The sequence below is a fragment of the Vicugna pacos genome, chromosome 22 (genome assembly GCF_048564905.1).
Source record: "Vicugna pacos chromosome 22, VicPac4, whole genome shotgun sequence".
NCBI classification, from domain to species: domain Eukaryota; kingdom Metazoa; phylum Chordata; class Mammalia; order Artiodactyla; family Camelidae; genus Vicugna; species Vicugna pacos.
Genome location: NC_133008.1, coordinates 29,364,202 through 29,380,285, shown reverse-complemented (window position 1 = coordinate 29,380,285; position 16,084 = coordinate 29,364,202). Strand labels below are relative to the sequence as shown.

The window sequence follows — 16,084 nt, the reverse complement described above, 5'->3', positions numbered from 1 at the left end:
TGTTGACAGGGAGGGCGTTGTATAAAAAGGGCCTTTCTAGGGTGCTGCGAGGAGTCCCTCTTCTCCAGGGAACTGAGGAGAGGCTGTCCCCGTCTGGCCAGCTGCTCTAACAACATCCACAGGCGGGCAGCTGGAGTCAAGGGGCTCCACTCCTCGCAGTGTGGCCGAGTTCCCTTGAGGGCTGGCCTCCTGGTTTGCTCGTGACCCTCTCACTGTGTCCTCACAGGACAGGGAGGGCCAGCGAGCCCCCAGCCTCTATTACAAGGTCGCCGATCCTCCACGAGGGCCCTGCCCTCGTGCTGCAGTCACCTCCCAACTGTCACATGGAGGGGCAGGATCCAGCATGTATTTGGGGGAACATGGACATCGAGTCCATTTGGGTGTTAACCTGCTCAGAGGTGAAAGAAGGTGGCCCTCTGTTTGTGGCCAGACTCTGGACGTGCCTGCCGTGGGGACGTCCCGACTGCCGGCTGACGTCAAAGACAAGAGTGAACCTGGGGTCTGTGGTGGTGTGTCTCAGAAACTCTTTACACTTGCTGGGGCCTGTTAGCCGTGGACTAGCACTCTGTGTGTGTTCTGAGGTCCTCCACTCCTACGGCGGATGGTGGTTCTTTACCCTAATTTGCACCTTCAGCTGCTCACGTTTGCACATGACAGCTGCTCCCCACGTGTAAAGGGCGTGCCAGCAGGGCTGGGAGGCTGGTGACATATTGCTCAGCAGTGATGCCTCAGGCCCCTGTCACAGGCCATGGGTCGCTGGAGGGTTCCACTTGGGTCCTCAGTCTCCTCTTCGGGCCTGTGTCTTGGAGTGTGTGAGCCCAGCATGACTGTCTGGCTTGGGGTCATGCCCTCCCTGGGGTGCTGTGCCCGTGGCTGGTGTCACAGATGATGGGGCATTCAAAGAGACTGTCTGTGTGGGCCAGGCGTGTGCTCCCGCCGTTCCCACAGGCTGGAAGGGTGAATGTCCTTGAGGGGACCCCAGGAGACTGAGACAGGGGAGAGTGGGGTGTTTCCTGGGTAAATCGCATGCTGGTGTGTCCATGCCACTCGCCTGGTGAGCATCTTGAAATGACCCAGCACCACACAGGAGGGTCTGGACAGCCCAGGGAGGCAAGACATGGAGAGGCAGGGCGGCCGGGTAGGAGAGAAGAGCGCGTGGCACTGTCTGGGTGCAGGCGCAGTTACCCCTGTAGAAACAGTCCCCAAGACTAAGCCCTAGTTACTAGGGGGCCCACCCGGAATGCTGGCCCCTCTAGAAAGGAAGTAGTCCGGTTGGGGCATCGAGGGGGGCTGCCACAGCCCAGGGAGCCGTGTGCCCGACAGGAGCTAGCCCTCGAGCACTGGAAGGGAAGGTCACTCTGAATGCCTCAAAACAGTAAGTGCTCACAGTTGGGGGAGACAGCAAACACGTCCAGGGAATGAGTGGAAGATTTTAAAGCGGCTTCTAGACTTCCTTTAATGCCAGCTTAACATCCCGCGAAGCTGTGTGTGTACCGATGGCGTCGGACGCTTTGGTTTCCTGTTGGTGGAGGGGGAATCCTGCTGCTCCAGGAGGCGCTCTGACTAGGGAGAGGGTGGGAGGTGCCTGGGCTCTGCAGGGACGGGGAGGGGCGAGAGGGGCCAGGGCTGGTGAATGTGTCACTTGGCCTGGGGAGGGGGCTGCCGTCCCACCTGGCTGCCAGGGTTCCCACTCTGCTCCCACACCGAGGGTCTGCGAGAGCTGCTGTCTGGGGCCTGGCCCTGGGATGGCCTGGCAGCCTCCCCCGCACCCAGCCCTGAGCCTGGGCGGGCCCCAAGCAGAATGCAGGAAGGCAGCTCTGGAGCTGGGGGACAGCGGGGCAGCGCCAGGCCCCATGAGGGTGGTTCCAGAGCATGTGGTCCCATCACAGTGCTGTCCTGCTTCCCGGGCCCAGCAGACAGCCGGCAGGACCTTGCCTGAGGGCCGGGGAGGGCGCCTGCAGCAGGCTGCTGTCACTCCCCTTCCCTCACCCGGGAGCGACCCTGCAGCCTGTGAGGCCTTGGGATGGGACAGCAAGGCCGCTGCGCCCAGCAGCGAGCGGTGGGGCGGACTGGGCTGGTGTTTACTCTCAGACCGAGTATGTCCCCGGGCCGGGCCGGGGCTCTGCTCGGGAGGGACTTGGTGCTGGTGGGAGTGGCCCAGACCATAGGGGCCAGGACAGTCTAGCTCAGGCCGGGTGGGACGGGGTCCCTAAGCCAGGCAGCGGTCCTGCGCCCAGTGCTCTCCCCTGGGAGAACTTTGGGGGGAGAGGAGTATGGGGGCCCTGGGCGCTGGCAGGGCAGTGACACGTGTCCATGAAGAGACTCTTGGCTATGACTCCCTGCAAAAAAAGTGCCAGAAAGGGCCTCGGCTCGTCTGCGGGGCGGGGGGGGTCTCTGTCATTCTGCCTGCCCCACCCCTCAGGAGGCAAGAGGCCCTGTGAGCTGGGGAAGGACCCGGCTCAGACCCTCAGCCCTTTCTGAGCCACTGCCCTGGGTTCCGTCTTGAGGCCCCTTCTGGCAGGCCAGCTGAGGGGTTTTCCAGGTGTGACCCTGCCCTGGGTCTGTGGTGGTTCCCACGGCACAAGCACAGAGCCCGGGCACCCTGCTGGCCGGCCTGGCCTTGGGCTGGTCCCCTCAAAGGGCCCTCTGGCTGTGCCCCTCCCTTCCAGAGCCTGGGAGACGTGAGCAAGGGGCCAGGGGCAGCGCACGGGATCTGCGGTCCTGAGGCTGTGAAGCCCACCGGTTAGACTTCCATTTGTGTGTTCGTGCCGGCAAGGAGGGGGGAGTATTGAACTTCCTTAGAGAATAAGGCTGTTTATCCGAAAGTGTCTCTTATACAAGGAGGACAGGGCTCTGGGCAGCGCAATTTCTATAAATAGGTGGAAGTGGCAGGGAAGGGCCTGACCCCTCACGCCCTCGGTCACCTCCCGGGACTGGCTGCTGCTACCAGGCATTGTGTGAAGTGTTCCCCCCACATCTCCTTACCCCCATCTCTCCTCCCAGGTCTCTCCCCGCCATGTCTCTCCCCGCCACATCTCCTGGGACAGGGAGGTGACTTTTTGTCCTGGGACCATCCAAATCCAGCATCTGTAAGGGAGAAGCAGCTTGGTCTATGGAGTGTCTGTCTACTTTCCTTGGCCCAGTACCTGCTGATGAGGTGCTGGCAGGAGGGGGTCCTGGGGAGTGGGCCAGGCTCCTCCCCAGTGGCTGTAAGTGACACTCTTGTTCTCTGACAATTTTGGGGGGTCAGGAGTCTGGCAGGGGTCCCACTGGGTGCAAACCCAGGTGTGGGCAGGGCTGGTCCCTCCGGAGGCTCCAGGGAGTCAGTTCTTGGCTTTTCCGGCTTCTAGAGGCACCGCATCCCTTGCTCGCGGCCCCTCCCTCCATCCTCACCACGCGCATCTCTGCCTTCTTCTGTTGTCTTGGCTCCCCCCAGCCACAGCTGAGAATGATCCTCTGCTCATAAGGATCCCTGTTGGTACATGAGGTCCGGCCCCAGGACCCTTGCTCAATCCCACCTGCCGGGTCCCTGCTTCCATGCCAGGCTCCGTGTCCACGGGTCCAGGGGCTACAGTGCGGGCGTCTTTGGCGACCAGAACTCCACCGACCACACCACTGGTCTGTTTATTGGCTGAGCTGCACATCCATCGTATGCAAATTAAAATGCTGCAGAAGACACTCTCTGCCCACCTTCCTCTCCAACCCAGTCACCTGTCAGGAAGCCCCCCTCCAGCTCCGGCCCCGGGGACAGAAGGGTGTTCCCAGCCCTGCAGGCCCATCTGACACTTCTGTTGCACTCAAGTGGAACCGCTCATCTTTGAACTTGTAGAAACAGACAAAACTCAGATACATGAACAGAAAACAAATCCTGCCTCTGCCTGCCACCCCTTGGGAAGGATGTTCAGAACGGGTTTCTTCCCAGCTGCTTCTGAAGGTGCTTTGAGCACGTGGCAGATCTCCAAGGCAAGGCACTGTGCCCACGGCTTGGCTGCCTGGCAGGGGGACCTGGCGGTGGTTAGAACTGCCCGGAGCCCGTGTTCCTAGGGGGAAGGACTGTCTGGGCCAGAGGGGGCCCTCGACCACCCCAGCAGGCTTCCGCTCAGGCTAGAGGGCTTGAAGGGGGCCACTGGCCCCTCGGGTGTCCCGGCCCCCACCTCTAACCGTCCTCTGCTCTCTCCCTGCAGAGGATGGGAGGAACAAGCTGCGGCCCACCAAGGCCAAGAGTGACCGGAGGAAGAAGAGTTACGGCCTCCCACACCCCCACCACCCGCTCCTGCCCCAGCTGCCACCACCCCTGCCTGCCCAATTCCCCACCGAGGAGGTGCCGCGGCCGCCACCCCTGCTGGAGCCCCTGGTGCCAGCCCCCGGCCCTGAGGCCACTGAGGAGAGCCCCCTGCCACCGCCCCTCAATGTGGTGCCCCCTGAGGTGCCTGGTGAGGAGCCAGAGGTGAAGCCGCGCCCCATCATCCCCATGCTGTACGTGGTGCCGCGGCCCGGCCCGGCGGCGGGTGACAAGGGCCGCGTGTCCTGCCAGCAGGCCTCTGAGCACTTTGCCCAGAAGGGCCCCATCTGGAAGGAGCAGGCAGCCCCCATGGAGCTGACAGGGCCCGAGGAGGAGAGCGGAGCTGGCGAGGTGCAGGTAGGGCTGCAGCAGGTGCCGGCCAGGGTCCCTGAGGTAGGGGTCCCCCTGCTGCCACGTGCTGGTCGAAGCCCTACTTGTCCTAAATGGCCCCTATGGCTCCCGTCCCAGAGGCCAGCGGCACATACATGGTTTAGAAACCACAGTGGCTCCCAGCTGCCCCTTCCTGGGGCCTTGCATCGCCCACCCCCTCACTGAGGGCACTGAGGTCCCTCTGAGCCCGCCTCCGCCCCAAGGACCAGGCTCTGCCTCCAGCCCCAGAGCCCCCACCACAGAGGCTTCCTGTGCTGTTTTAGGCTCCGTCGCCCTTTTCCAAGTTGAAGATGGAGATCAAGAAGAGCCGGCGCCACCCTCTGGGCCGGCCGCCCACCCGGTCCCCGCTGTCCGTAGTCAAGCAGGAGGCCTCAAGTGACGAGGGTGAGTGGGGATGTCCGTTGACTGCTGGGTCCCGGGCTGCGCCCCCTCCTCTCACACCCACCCCCACCCCCTTCACTCCCGCCACCGCCGGCTGAGGGCCGGAGCAGACCCAGCCCCCCCACATAGCCTCAGACCCTCTCCCCAAATGCCTCGGGACTAAGCTGCCCCCAGGACTGCCCCCAGCCTCTGCCCCGCGCTCGTTTGCTCTGTCTCCCCTGGGGGTGCTTGCTCTGCCGAGCGCCCAGGGCCTGGAATGTCCAACGGGGCCCCTGAGGGGCCGGGGCAGCCGCCTGGGCTCAAACCCTAACCCACCGCCCGGAGCTTGGGACCGTGGTGCCATTTGTCTTTCTGAGACATGGTTTCCCCATCTGTAAAATGGGGTCTGCTGGCCCCGAGAGAGGTCCTGCCAGGGAGCTGCAGGGAGCTGAGGCCTGGAAAGCCTGTGGCCTGGTGCTGGGTACATAGCAGGGCCAAGAATGCCAGAAATGCTGAGGCCAATGGTCACCCGGGCCTCCTGGTGTGACGCTCTCGTGCTCTCCTTGTAACCTATGTCCCCGCCTCCTCCTGTGAGAGCTGAGAAGATGCTGCCGGCAGAGTCTTGCCTGAGAACCCCCAGCATAGCCACCGTGGCCCTGGTGCATTCCTGTCCCCTCCTGGCCTCCCAGGTGGGTGAGGACTGTGCCTCATCCTCTCAGCCTCGGGATCTGTTCAGATGCCTGGGCTTCCAGGACGTTCGCAGAGCAGGCAGAGGCGCAGAGGTGATGGTGAGCAGGATGCTCCTCATACATCTGGGGCGCCTGGGGCGCCCGGCCGTGTGTGACACCGGAGGTGCCGGCACACCCACTGGGATGAGGTTTGAGAACCGGATTGAGGGCGAGAGCAGCACAAGGCTGCCTGGGCCTGAGGGCTCGCCCGTTTCCAAGTCCACTTCCGGCAGACATCCTGGCCCTGCACCCCCGTGCCTGTCCTTGGAGACAGCACTGCGTGGCCTCAGGGTGGTGGGAAGCTGCTTGTGCGGCTGGAGGAAACCTCCCGGTCCCCGGCCGTCACCCCATAGATGCTCCCCCTCTGTGGGAGGTTCTTGCCCAGCTGGGGAGCGGCCGGTCCCAGCAGGAGTTATTCTTCTGCCTGAGCCCGTGGGCTGGAAGAAGCTGAAATAAGAGCTGTGGCATCTGAAGTTGAAGGGGCAGAGACAGAGAAGTTTCTGTTGAACACTCAGTGAGAGTCAGAGTCGCTGTCTCGCGTGCAGAAGTCCTGCTGAGCCAGTTTTTCATCTTCTGCTTTAGTCTTCAGTTGATGATGCACATGGAATTCGAAAACCGTCTGAATGGCTTCTTTCATTCAGAATCTAATTTGAGGGCAAGGATGAGGCAGGTTCTAGAGGCGCCACAGAGATCTGACCGGCGCTCCTGGTGCGGGACGGACCGTGCGGAAAATGAGACGCGGTCCCTCCATGATGAGGCGGCTTCGCCTTCCAGCTAGGAGGGCTGTGGTACCAGCCATGCTGGCCCAGCCACGGTGAAGGTCGGAGCCGCAGGAATGAGCGCCTTGCAGGTTCCTGGGGGACCGCTGATGCTCATACCATGGGAGACAGCACCCCTGTGTCAGGAAAGGCAGGAATGGGACGTGGAGGGATCGAGGGGAGCTGGCTGGGAACTGAGGCCGGCATAGGCCAGGCTGGTGACTGGTGGGCAGAGTGAGAGGGACATCTCTCAGTGGCTTCCATTTTACAGGATGTTGGGGTGGTGGTGCCGCTGCCCAGCTCCCATGGGAGTCTGTGCCTGACCTGCAGAGGCCTGACCACCCCATTTCCTGTCCCTGGAAAGGACCGGCCCTAAGCTGGGGTGACCAAGGCACCTCCCTGCGGAGGGGCTCAGGGGCCATAAAGTGGGGACCCACCCCGTGAGCTCTCACTGGGTGGGGTGGCTTCCTCGTTGCTAAAGCTTCTCCCCACTCCTGCTTTGCTGCAGAAGCCTTCCCTTTCTCTGGGGACGAGGACTTGGGCGACCCTGAGGCCTTGAGGTCTTTGCTGTCCCTGCAGTGGAAGAACAAGGCGGCCAGCTTCCAGGCCGAGAGGAAGTTCAATGCGGCGGCTGCCCTGACAGAGCCCTACTGCGCCATCTGCACCCTCTTCTACCCGTATAGCCAGGTGAGCCGGCCGCCAGGGTCCCTGCTCCCGCCCATGCCAGGCTCACTCTGCCTGAAGGGAACCCTTCCCTCCTGAACCCACTGGCCATCGGGGCCGCAGTGGGCTCAGTGCAGAGCTGGGCTGCGGGGCTGAGGGCCCTGTGAGTGCTGCAGGGACAGAGCCCAGGTCTGAGTTTCACTGGAAGGTAACTTGACATGCATACAAATGGGGCCATGAAAGGGGATGGGGGATCTCAAGGAGGCATCACAGAGGGCTGTCCTCTGAAAGTCCCTCAGCCCAGCCTGGGGGGCAGTGTGGGCGGGAAAGGGCCTGTGTCTTAAACAGGGGTCTAGAAGCCTGAGCAGGGTGGGGCTGGCAACGGCGGGCTGGGGATGGGCAGAGAGCCCCGTGTGGCCTGGCCCGGACGCAACCCCCTAATCTGACCCAAGTTGTGAGCCTGGCCTCTTCCCGCACTCTGCCCTGTGCCATCCACCACCAGATCTTCCCGGTTTCCTTCTTAACCTGTTTCCTCCTCATCCCCCTCTCCCGGCCCTGACCGCTGCCTGCTTTCCAGCCCTTTCTTCCTGCCTGCCTTCTGCCCTTCCTGTTAGCACCCACCACAGCTGTGCATAGCCCGGCTGGAAACCCCGCCCGGCTCATCACAGCCCCTGGCCTCGACACGTGCCCCATGGCCATCCTCTCCTGTGATACCTGTGTGATATCTGCCCCCCACACATAGCACGCTCCGTGCTGCCGCCCCGCAGCATCTCCCACACACCCACTCAGCCCCATGCTGTGCCAGGTGGATTTCTGTTCATTCTTTGTGTCCACTCAGCTGCCACCTCTTCCAGGAAGTCTTCTTGGACCACTGTCCTAATCTGACTCTGGCCTGCCCCCGGGGCTCCTCTGCCCACCTCTGCTCTCACTCCTGCCCTCTGCTTATCAGCCCCTGGAGGATAGGGCCAGGTCTCACTTGCTTTGGGGTCCTCAGGTCCTAGCCTAGTACCTGGCGTTTTCCATGCATTTGCTGAGCTGTTCCAGGTCTGTGCCCCGTATGTCAAGGACCTTGCCTCTCAGAGCTGCCTGGACTTGCTGTCCAGCAATTCAGCATGTGGTCACAGAAGCAAATGAGACATAACATCCAGACGTCTTCTCCAGGCACCACCATCCTCAGTGCTGCTGGGATTCAGTGCTGGGAATGCCAGTTTAGGAGGCGAATCTCATTAATCCCAGTTGCTAAGTGAAGCATTGTGACGCAATTAAATCATGCCCATGGTACCAGTGGGCCTCTTGGGGCTGCTGCTTCTGCCGTCCGGAGTCCCCGGAGTCAGGAACCAGGCCTCACTTATCACACATCGTGGGGAGGGCTGTGGCTGAACATTCTGCCTGTTAGGAAACCAGCCAGTCCCCTAATCCAAGGTGCCCCTCCCCCACAGTGCACCAGGCTGATGGTCCCCAGTAAGCTCTTTCCTTCTGCCAGGAGCAGGGCAGAGCCCTCGCATAACTCTGGGTACTGGGGAGGCACGTCTGGGAGCCCCACCATCCTGTGACAGGTCCAGGGTTGCTGGATCCTGGTGATGTGGGCAGGGCGTTTTCATCAGTCTTTTCATGTGATCAGATCTGAGGGTCTTGGGGAGGACTAGGGTACAGCCAGCATGAGGTGCACATCAGAGGTGGCGAGATGCCCCACAACGATACACAGATAACATGGCGTCAGGTGATGGTCAGGACCGCAAGGACAGACAGGAGAGGTGAAGGCCTGGAGGCACTGTTCATTTGGGCTGGGCGGTGTTCAGAGCACACCTGAGCAGAGATCTGAGCACCCCAGGCAGCAGGAACAGGTGTGCAAAGGCCCTGGGGCAGGACCAGGCCTGGCATCTGGGATGTTAGAGGAACCACGAGGAGGTTTGTGTGGCTGGAGCTGGGCGAGCCAGGGGCAGTGCGACAAGAGGGACGAGGACAGCAGGGTGATGTCTGTGCTGCGTCTGGACGTAACCCTAAGTGGGAGGGATTGGGGGGCTGATGGAACAGGATCTGTCTTTGGGGAGGATCTCTGGGGCTTCCAAAGCAGGGTTAGGGGCTGGGAGTGTGCATCCGGGAGACCCGTTGTGGAGCAGCTGCAGGTGTCCTGGTTGGAGTGCTAGTCCGGCGAGGAGCAGGCCAGGAGTGTGCTTGGGGATGGCGGCTGCTGAGGGGCAGGCAGGGGACAGAGAAGGATGCCCACCCCCGATCCGACCCTGGGCTCTCCCCTGAAGGTGGCCCCCCCTTCCTGCAGTCCCTACAGACAGAGAAGGAGACTCCCCAGGCCTCACTCGGGGAGGGTCCCTCGGCCACACCGCCTTCCAAAAGCGGCCAGAAGACGCGGCCGCTGATCCCGGAGATGTGCTTCACCTCCAGTGGCGAGAACACAGAGCCGCTCCCCGCCAACTCCTACATCGGGGACGATGGAACCAGCCCGCTGATCGCCTGTGCCAAGTGCTGCCTGCAGGTCCACGCCAGTGAGTGCCTGGCTTGCGGGGGGCTGTGGCAGGAGGGGAGCTGTGAGGTCTGCAGCCCTGCTTCACTGCCTGAGTCCAGGAAGCACCTTCCTCTGGCTGCTGGCTGGTGCCTACAGCAGGACCTGGCGTCATGGGGTGGGGGTCTTGACCTTTGGGGGTAGACATCTTGCCCCTCCCCCTGGCCAGGGTGGGCCCGCCTGGTCGACCTCCTTCTGGATGGTTCTGCCGACGCCTGCCCTCCCTGCAAGGGCCGAGATGCTTTTGAACCCTGCTCTGGGTCCGGGCTTGGAATTTATGGTAAAGCTGAGATTCTAGAGTGGTCAAGGGGTCTGATTTATCTCTGCCATTGGCGACTACCCTCCCCCAAATCCTGAAGGCCTGACCATAGCCTGAGACAGAGATGGATGTCTGTCCCTTTCTTGGGCCTGGGTGGGGCTGGGCAGCATTTGGGAGACTGAGTTCCCAGGATGAGAAGGAAGCTTTCTGGGGCCACTTTAATTTCATGTGCAGCCCGTGGAAGAAGCTGCCGTAGATCTGTCTGGTGTCCACCCCCGCGGAGGACTGCCCAGAGCTCACTTTGTCTCCTGGCTGGAGCCTGTGTGCTCTGCCCGGCTGGGCCTGGCTATGAGACACGCTCCCAGGGTGAGGGGGGATGGCAGCGGCTGAGCCTACCACCCCGCTGCTCTCAGGGCACCTGAGGTCCAGCCACGCAGGGGGAGAGGAGCTGCCCTCACTGCCCTTGGGAGGCAGAAGGCTGGGCACAGGTGTCTTCCCTAAGACCTGGTGCTGGAAAGAAGGGGGAGCCTTCAGGAACCAGGGGCCCCGAGGCCCAACTCTGGCTGAGTGCCCCAGGGGACAGAGCAGGGGGCCAGTCATGGCACCTTGCTGTCCCCCAGGGCCTCTGTGGGGACACAGAGCCCCTTTCTGGTGCCCTGCTTTCTCCCTGTGCTTCCACTGGGGACCCCTGGGCACTGGCCGATGCCCACTCCAGCTTGCAGAGCTTGTTTGTTGGGGGATGAGTCCTGGCTGGCTGAGGGGCCCTGCAGCGCTGCAACCCCGGGTGAGACAGAGCTGTGGAGTGGGTGGTGCCTTCTGTGCTGGCTCAGGGGTGTGGCGCTCTACCCTCCTCCCTGCCCTCTTCCCATTTGTAAGCTGGGACCACGTCCCAGAGCCAGCCGCCTTGGTAACCCAGAACCTCCGACTGTGTGTCCAGAAGTAGTGCTGCCACCCACCCAGCTCCGCTGCCCTCCACTTGATCCAGGCTCCCCGTGGCCCTCTTTGCACTTCACACAACCTGCCGGCCACCTTCCCCCGCTCTCAGCTCAGCAGGCCTCCCCGGCCAGGGTTGGGGTGTGGACTCCTGCATGGGGGGCCTACTCTCCTTCCCCGCGTCTGTTTCCACGTTCCCTGCAGCTCTGTGTGCAGTGGCCTGGATTAAGGTAGAGCGGCTGGTGAGAGCAGTTACCCTCAGTACCGCAGCCGCACCCTGGGGCCCCGTCAGCCCGCATGCAGCCGCGGTGACTGAGGTCATCTGCCCCTGTCTTCCAGGTTGCTACGGCATCCGCCCTGAGCTGGTCAACGAGGGCTGGACGTGTTCCCGGTGCGCGGCCCACGCCTGGACTGCGGTAACTCGCCCCTGCAGCTGGGGTGGTGCTCTGAAAGTCGTCGCGGCCCCTGGGGGAGCCGGGCCTGGGCCCTGGGCTCGCCCGATCCCGCAGGGTGACCTTGGGCTGGTGGCCTCTCCTCCCTGGGTCTCGGGTGGAGCCCGACGCACTCCCGGCCCATCACTTCCATGGCCGCTAGTTTGAAATGTAAGGACTGCGGGCAGGGGACGGACCAGGTCCCGGAGCAGCAGGCGGGCGGCCCCGGCCTGCACGCCCCTCACCACGCGGCTGTCTGGTTCCCGCAGGAGTGCTGCCTGTGTAACCTCCGGGGAGGAGCCCTGCAGATGACGACTGACCGGAGGTGGGTGGAGGGCCTCTCCTGGGGGTGACCAGACGGGTGATTCAGATGAGGTCCCGTGGGCCTGACCCTGGGGTGGGGACAGGGTGTACACGTGACTCCCTGACCCCACTCGCTTGACCCCAGGTGGATCCATGTGATCTGCGCCATTGCGGTCCCTGAAGTGCGGTTCCTGAACGTGATGGAGCGCCACCCCGTGGACATCAGCGCCATCCCTGAGCAGCGGTGGAAGCTGGTAGGGGCCCTGGAGTCCCGCCCCAGGGGTGCAGGGTCGCTGTCAGGGAGTGAGCTGATGACTTGGAATAGGCACGGGGGTGCCTGGGGGAAAGCAAGGCGCTCTCCTGGTCTCTGTTTCCACCTTTTCACACAGTGGAAGCCGCCGCCCACACTCTGTCCTGTTCTTTCATGCTTAACCTGAACTCTAATGCCAAACAAAATGTTAAATACACAATACAGTCACAGCGCTCATACAGCAGGGCCTTAGAACATCTTCGATGTGCATACCTGAAAGTTCATACATGTTAAATAGCAACTGTTTCCCCTCCCCCCAGCCCCTGCAACCACCCCTCTTCTCCCTGCTTCTGTGAGTTTGTTTTAAATTCCTCGTGGAAGTGGAATCACGCACCACATGGCCTTCTGTGTTTCGCTTATTTCTCTGGGCATAATATCCTCAGCGTCCATTCATATTGTTGCAAATGGCAGGATCTCCTTTTTCATGGCTGAATAATATTCCACTATTTCTACACCATATCTTCTTTATCCCTTCATCTGCCAACAGATCTTTAGGTTGTTTCCAGGTCTTAGCTATTTTGTAAACGATGCTGCAGTGAACATAGGGGTACAGATATCTTTTCAAGACAGTGGTTTTGTTTCCTTCAGATAAACATCTAGGAGTAGGATTGCCAGATCATAGGGCAGTTCCATTTTTAATTTTTTGAGGAACCTCCACGCACTGTTCTCCACAGCGGCTGCACCAGTTGACATTCCCACCAACAGTGCAGGAGGGGTCCCTTTTCTCCACATCCTCACCAACGCTTGTTGTCTCTTGTCTTCGTGATGATAGCAGTTCTAACAGGTGGTTTTGATTTGCACTTTCCAGATGATTCGTGATACTGAGCATCTGTTCTTGTACCTGTTGGCCATTTGTATGTTTTCCTCAGAGAAATGGCTGTTTAAGTCCTTTGCCCAGCTTTTAACTGGGCTGTTGGTGTATTTGCTCCTGAGTTGTTAGAGTTCCGTAACTGGTGCCTCTTGCTGCAGGCTGCACTTGCCATCTAAGGAGCACAGCCATCCTTGAGCAGGTGTGGCCTTGCAAGGCTCACGCCTCCTGCTTTTGCTGGTAACATTCATTTTGCTGTGGCCTTTGGAGCAGTGGACAGTTGGCAGATGGTGAATAAGCGCTGGCTTCTATTCCCGGTTTGGCCACTGGCTGGCTGTGTGATTTCGGACAGGTTACTTGCCCTCTCTGTACCCCAGCCTTCCCTTCCATAAAATGGAGCTGCTGATGGTCCCCTGCGTAGTGAACTGGGCCAACCAGGAAAGCGCTGATCATGCCGTCTGAGCACCAGCACCTGTTCTCAGGTCATCATTGTCTATGAGTTTGCAAATGACCTTGCTGGGGATATGGGGGTGACATGGGGGAGACAGGATGTGTCTTGTGGCCTCTGGGAGCTGGGTACTTGTCCAGGGGGACAGTACAGCATCTTGGCTGCTTTTCCTGCCGGGCTGATTTCCCAGCTGCCGGGGGCAGTACGGCAGTACTGGTGTTCCCCTCCAGTGAGCAGGAGGTAGAGAAACGGGGCTGTGGGCAGTGAGCCTGGTGGGGCGTCCCCATGAAGGAGCAGAGACACCCACCACGGAGCCCACAGGTGTGGGGCCCCTGGGCAGGGCTGAGTGGGCAGCATGGGAGGGGAGGGGGCCTCGGTCAGGGAGCGGAGTGATTCCTCCAGGAGCGCGGGTGTGAAAGGCCTCATTATTCAGGTGGAGTGATGGCATGTGGCACTGGGATAGATCCTCCCTCCCAGACGCTTTATGGATCATCTGACATTTCCAGCTTGCAGCCTCTTCATTACCGGCACTTGTAACGATGAATTAAAAATCCTTTTACACGAGGCTCACTTGTACTGACTAATGGAGCCGCGCAAGGAAGCCAGTGGTTAACTCCTGCTTGCCCGGCCACCTGCCTGCCTGCCTGCGGCCACGCGCAGGCCACAGGCTCCAGACGGTCACTCCTGGGCATCCGCCCATCCATTTGTCCCCGTGACTCCCTGGCTGCCGGCTCTGGGTGCCTGGGGGTCCTGGTGAGTGGGGGCTGACCCAGGCCGCCTTGAACCTGTTCTGCCTGTCTCATCGGCCCCGGGGCCCGTTTCAGGCCCTGATAGGGGGAAAGGTGGGCTTTTGCCACAGCGGGTGGGCAGGCGGGCAGAGGGCACAGGATGGGGGCAGGCCCGAGACGTCGGACTCCATGCCTCATTAGCATCTGCATGCAGGGGTGGCCTCCATGGCCAACGGCATGCCCACTGTGGCCCTCAGCCTCCTCCTGGCCGCTGCTCTCTACAGACACCCTGCACCCCGTCCTCAAACTCACAGCCTCCAGTGAGGGAGACCCAGACACAGGACGCACCCTTAAGGCAGCCCTGCACTCGGCCGCTGACAGATGGTGGCCGGGGTGGCGCCCACGTCCTCACAACAGGGAAAGAGGATAGTGAGCCGCCACACGGGCTGGGGTGAACCTTCGGTCTTCTCCTGGGCCTCAGCCGTGGGGTCGCGGCCCTGTCTCTAGACGCCTGTTCTCCGCCTTCCGCTCCCTGTGGAGCCACGCAGAGGCCCAGTCCTCGAGGGCCATGTTGTGTGTCTGCGCCTGTCTCTGTGGGTGGGCAGATCAGGCATCGACAGTTTAATAATGAGCTCTCACTGCCATCGATCCTGGGTCCTCATTCCTGCAGTGCCTTTGCTGTGGGGCTTGCCTGGCTTTTGAACATGGTTAACAGTGATAAGGGCAGCTTATTAAATGCCCAGAGGGACAGGCTGGTGGCTGCCTAGCGGCGGCTGGGCCTGGGCCTGGGAGCTGATGCCTAGCAGAGCAGGTGGGCCTGGGCAGGGCGTTCCCACCTGGTGGGCCCTCTGCCCTTTCGTAGGAAGGGGCTACGCTGCAGCACCTTCTTTTCAGAATTAAGATAAAGTCTCCCATTTCAGAGGGAACGTTTCAGTGGCCTTTAGTTTATTCACAATAAGGCAACCATTGCCTCCATCTAGTTCCGGAACATTTGCATCAGCCCAGAAGAAACCCCAGCCCATTGCAGCTACCCCGCCCCCAGCCCCTCTCCCAGCCCCTGACAACCACTAACCCCCTCCCTGTGTCTGTGGACTGGCCTGTTCTGGACGTTTCACATCCACGAAATCACGCACTGCGTGTCCTTCTGTATCTGCTTGCTCACTGAGCATCATGCCCTCAGGGTCCGTCCATGTGGCCGTGGGCGGCAGTGCTGCTCTCCTGTTCACGGCTGAGTCGTGTTCCCATGTGTGATTTTTATTTATTTGCTTACTTACTTTTTGGTGCCTGTTCCAGGCAGCTCTGTGGAGGAATGGGTGGAAAAGCATACAGGAAGTGCTCCTGAGTTGGGGGGCCTGGCGGGGGCTTGGGGGGCTCTAAACAGTGGTCAAGACTCCCGGCCAAGGGGACCTCTGTGGGGTTCTCCCAGGGTGCCCCCATCCAGGGCTTGCCGCCCGGCCTCCATATTCCCACCCTGGGTCTGGGAGTCATTCCCAGAGGACAGACCTGGGCACCCAATAAGGAGGCTTCTGGCCCCAGAGGCCAGAGGTGCTGGCTGGAGCCCCATTTCCATGGCCCATGTTCCCCTAGAAATGTGTGTACTGCCGGAAGAGGATGAAGAAGGTGTCTGGTGCCTGCATCCAGTGCTCCTGCGAGCATTGCTCCACCTCCTTCCACGTAACCTGCGCCCACGCCGCCGGGGTCCTCATGGAGCCAGACGACTGGCCCTACGTTGTCTCCATCACCTGCTTCAAGCACAAGTCGGGGGGCCACAATGTGAGTGCCCACCCGCCCCCTGTCCTGCCCTCCGGCCCGCCTATCTGCCACCCATGCTCTGACACCCCCTTTACCCCCAGGTCCAGGTCCTGAGGGCCGTGTCCTTAGGCCAGGTTGTCATCACCAAGAACCGAAACGGGCTCTACTACCGGTGTCGCGTCATTGGCGCCACCACGCAGACCTTCTACGAAGTGAACTTTGACGACGGGTCCTACAGCGACAACCTGTACCCAGAGAGCATCACTGTGAGCCGCTGGGGGCGGGGTGGGGGTGGGGGCGGGGGCGGGGCCAGGGTCAGAGGGCAGGGTGGGGCTGGGGGGGTGATGGGTGGGGACGAGGCGTGGTGGGTGGGGGTGGGGCGTGATGGGCGGGGGCGGGGGCAGGGGCGAGGC

At 61.4% G+C, this 16,084-nt stretch overlaps 1 protein-coding gene and 1 long non-coding RNA gene across 7 annotated transcripts in view; one reads left to right on the top strand and one right to left on the bottom strand.

Moving 5' to 3' along the window:
- KDM4B (lysine demethylase 4B) overlaps nt 1–16,084 on the top strand; it is a 121,588-nt gene that overhangs the window by 102,114 nt on the left and 3,390 nt on the right. For all 6 annotated transcript variants that reach the window (XM_072947906.1, XM_072947910.1, XM_072947904.1 and 3 more), the window contains 9 exons: nt 4,185–4,639; nt 4,936–5,056; nt 7,027–7,205; nt 9,460–9,682; nt 11,231–11,307; nt 11,592–11,647; nt 11,771–11,879; nt 15,507–15,692; nt 15,773–15,937. In XM_072947906.1, coding sequence (XP_072804007.1) covers nt 4,185–4,639; nt 4,936–5,056; nt 7,027–7,205; nt 9,460–9,682; nt 11,231–11,307; nt 11,592–11,647; nt 11,771–11,879; nt 15,507–15,692; nt 15,773–15,937 — 1,571 coding nt within the window. The remainder of the gene's footprint in view (nt 1–4,184; nt 4,640–4,935; nt 5,057–7,026; nt 7,206–9,459; nt 9,683–11,230; nt 11,308–11,591; nt 11,648–11,770; nt 11,880–15,506; nt 15,693–15,772; nt 15,938–16,084) is intronic.
- Nucleotides 1,438–8,368, bottom strand: LOC140688484 (uncharacterized). The gene is made up of 3 exons (XR_012063214.1): nt 8,191–8,368; nt 2,986–3,087; nt 1,438–1,592 (listed from the first exon to the last, which is right to left on the bottom strand). It is a non-coding gene; the product is annotated as an uncharacterized lncRNA (long non-coding RNA).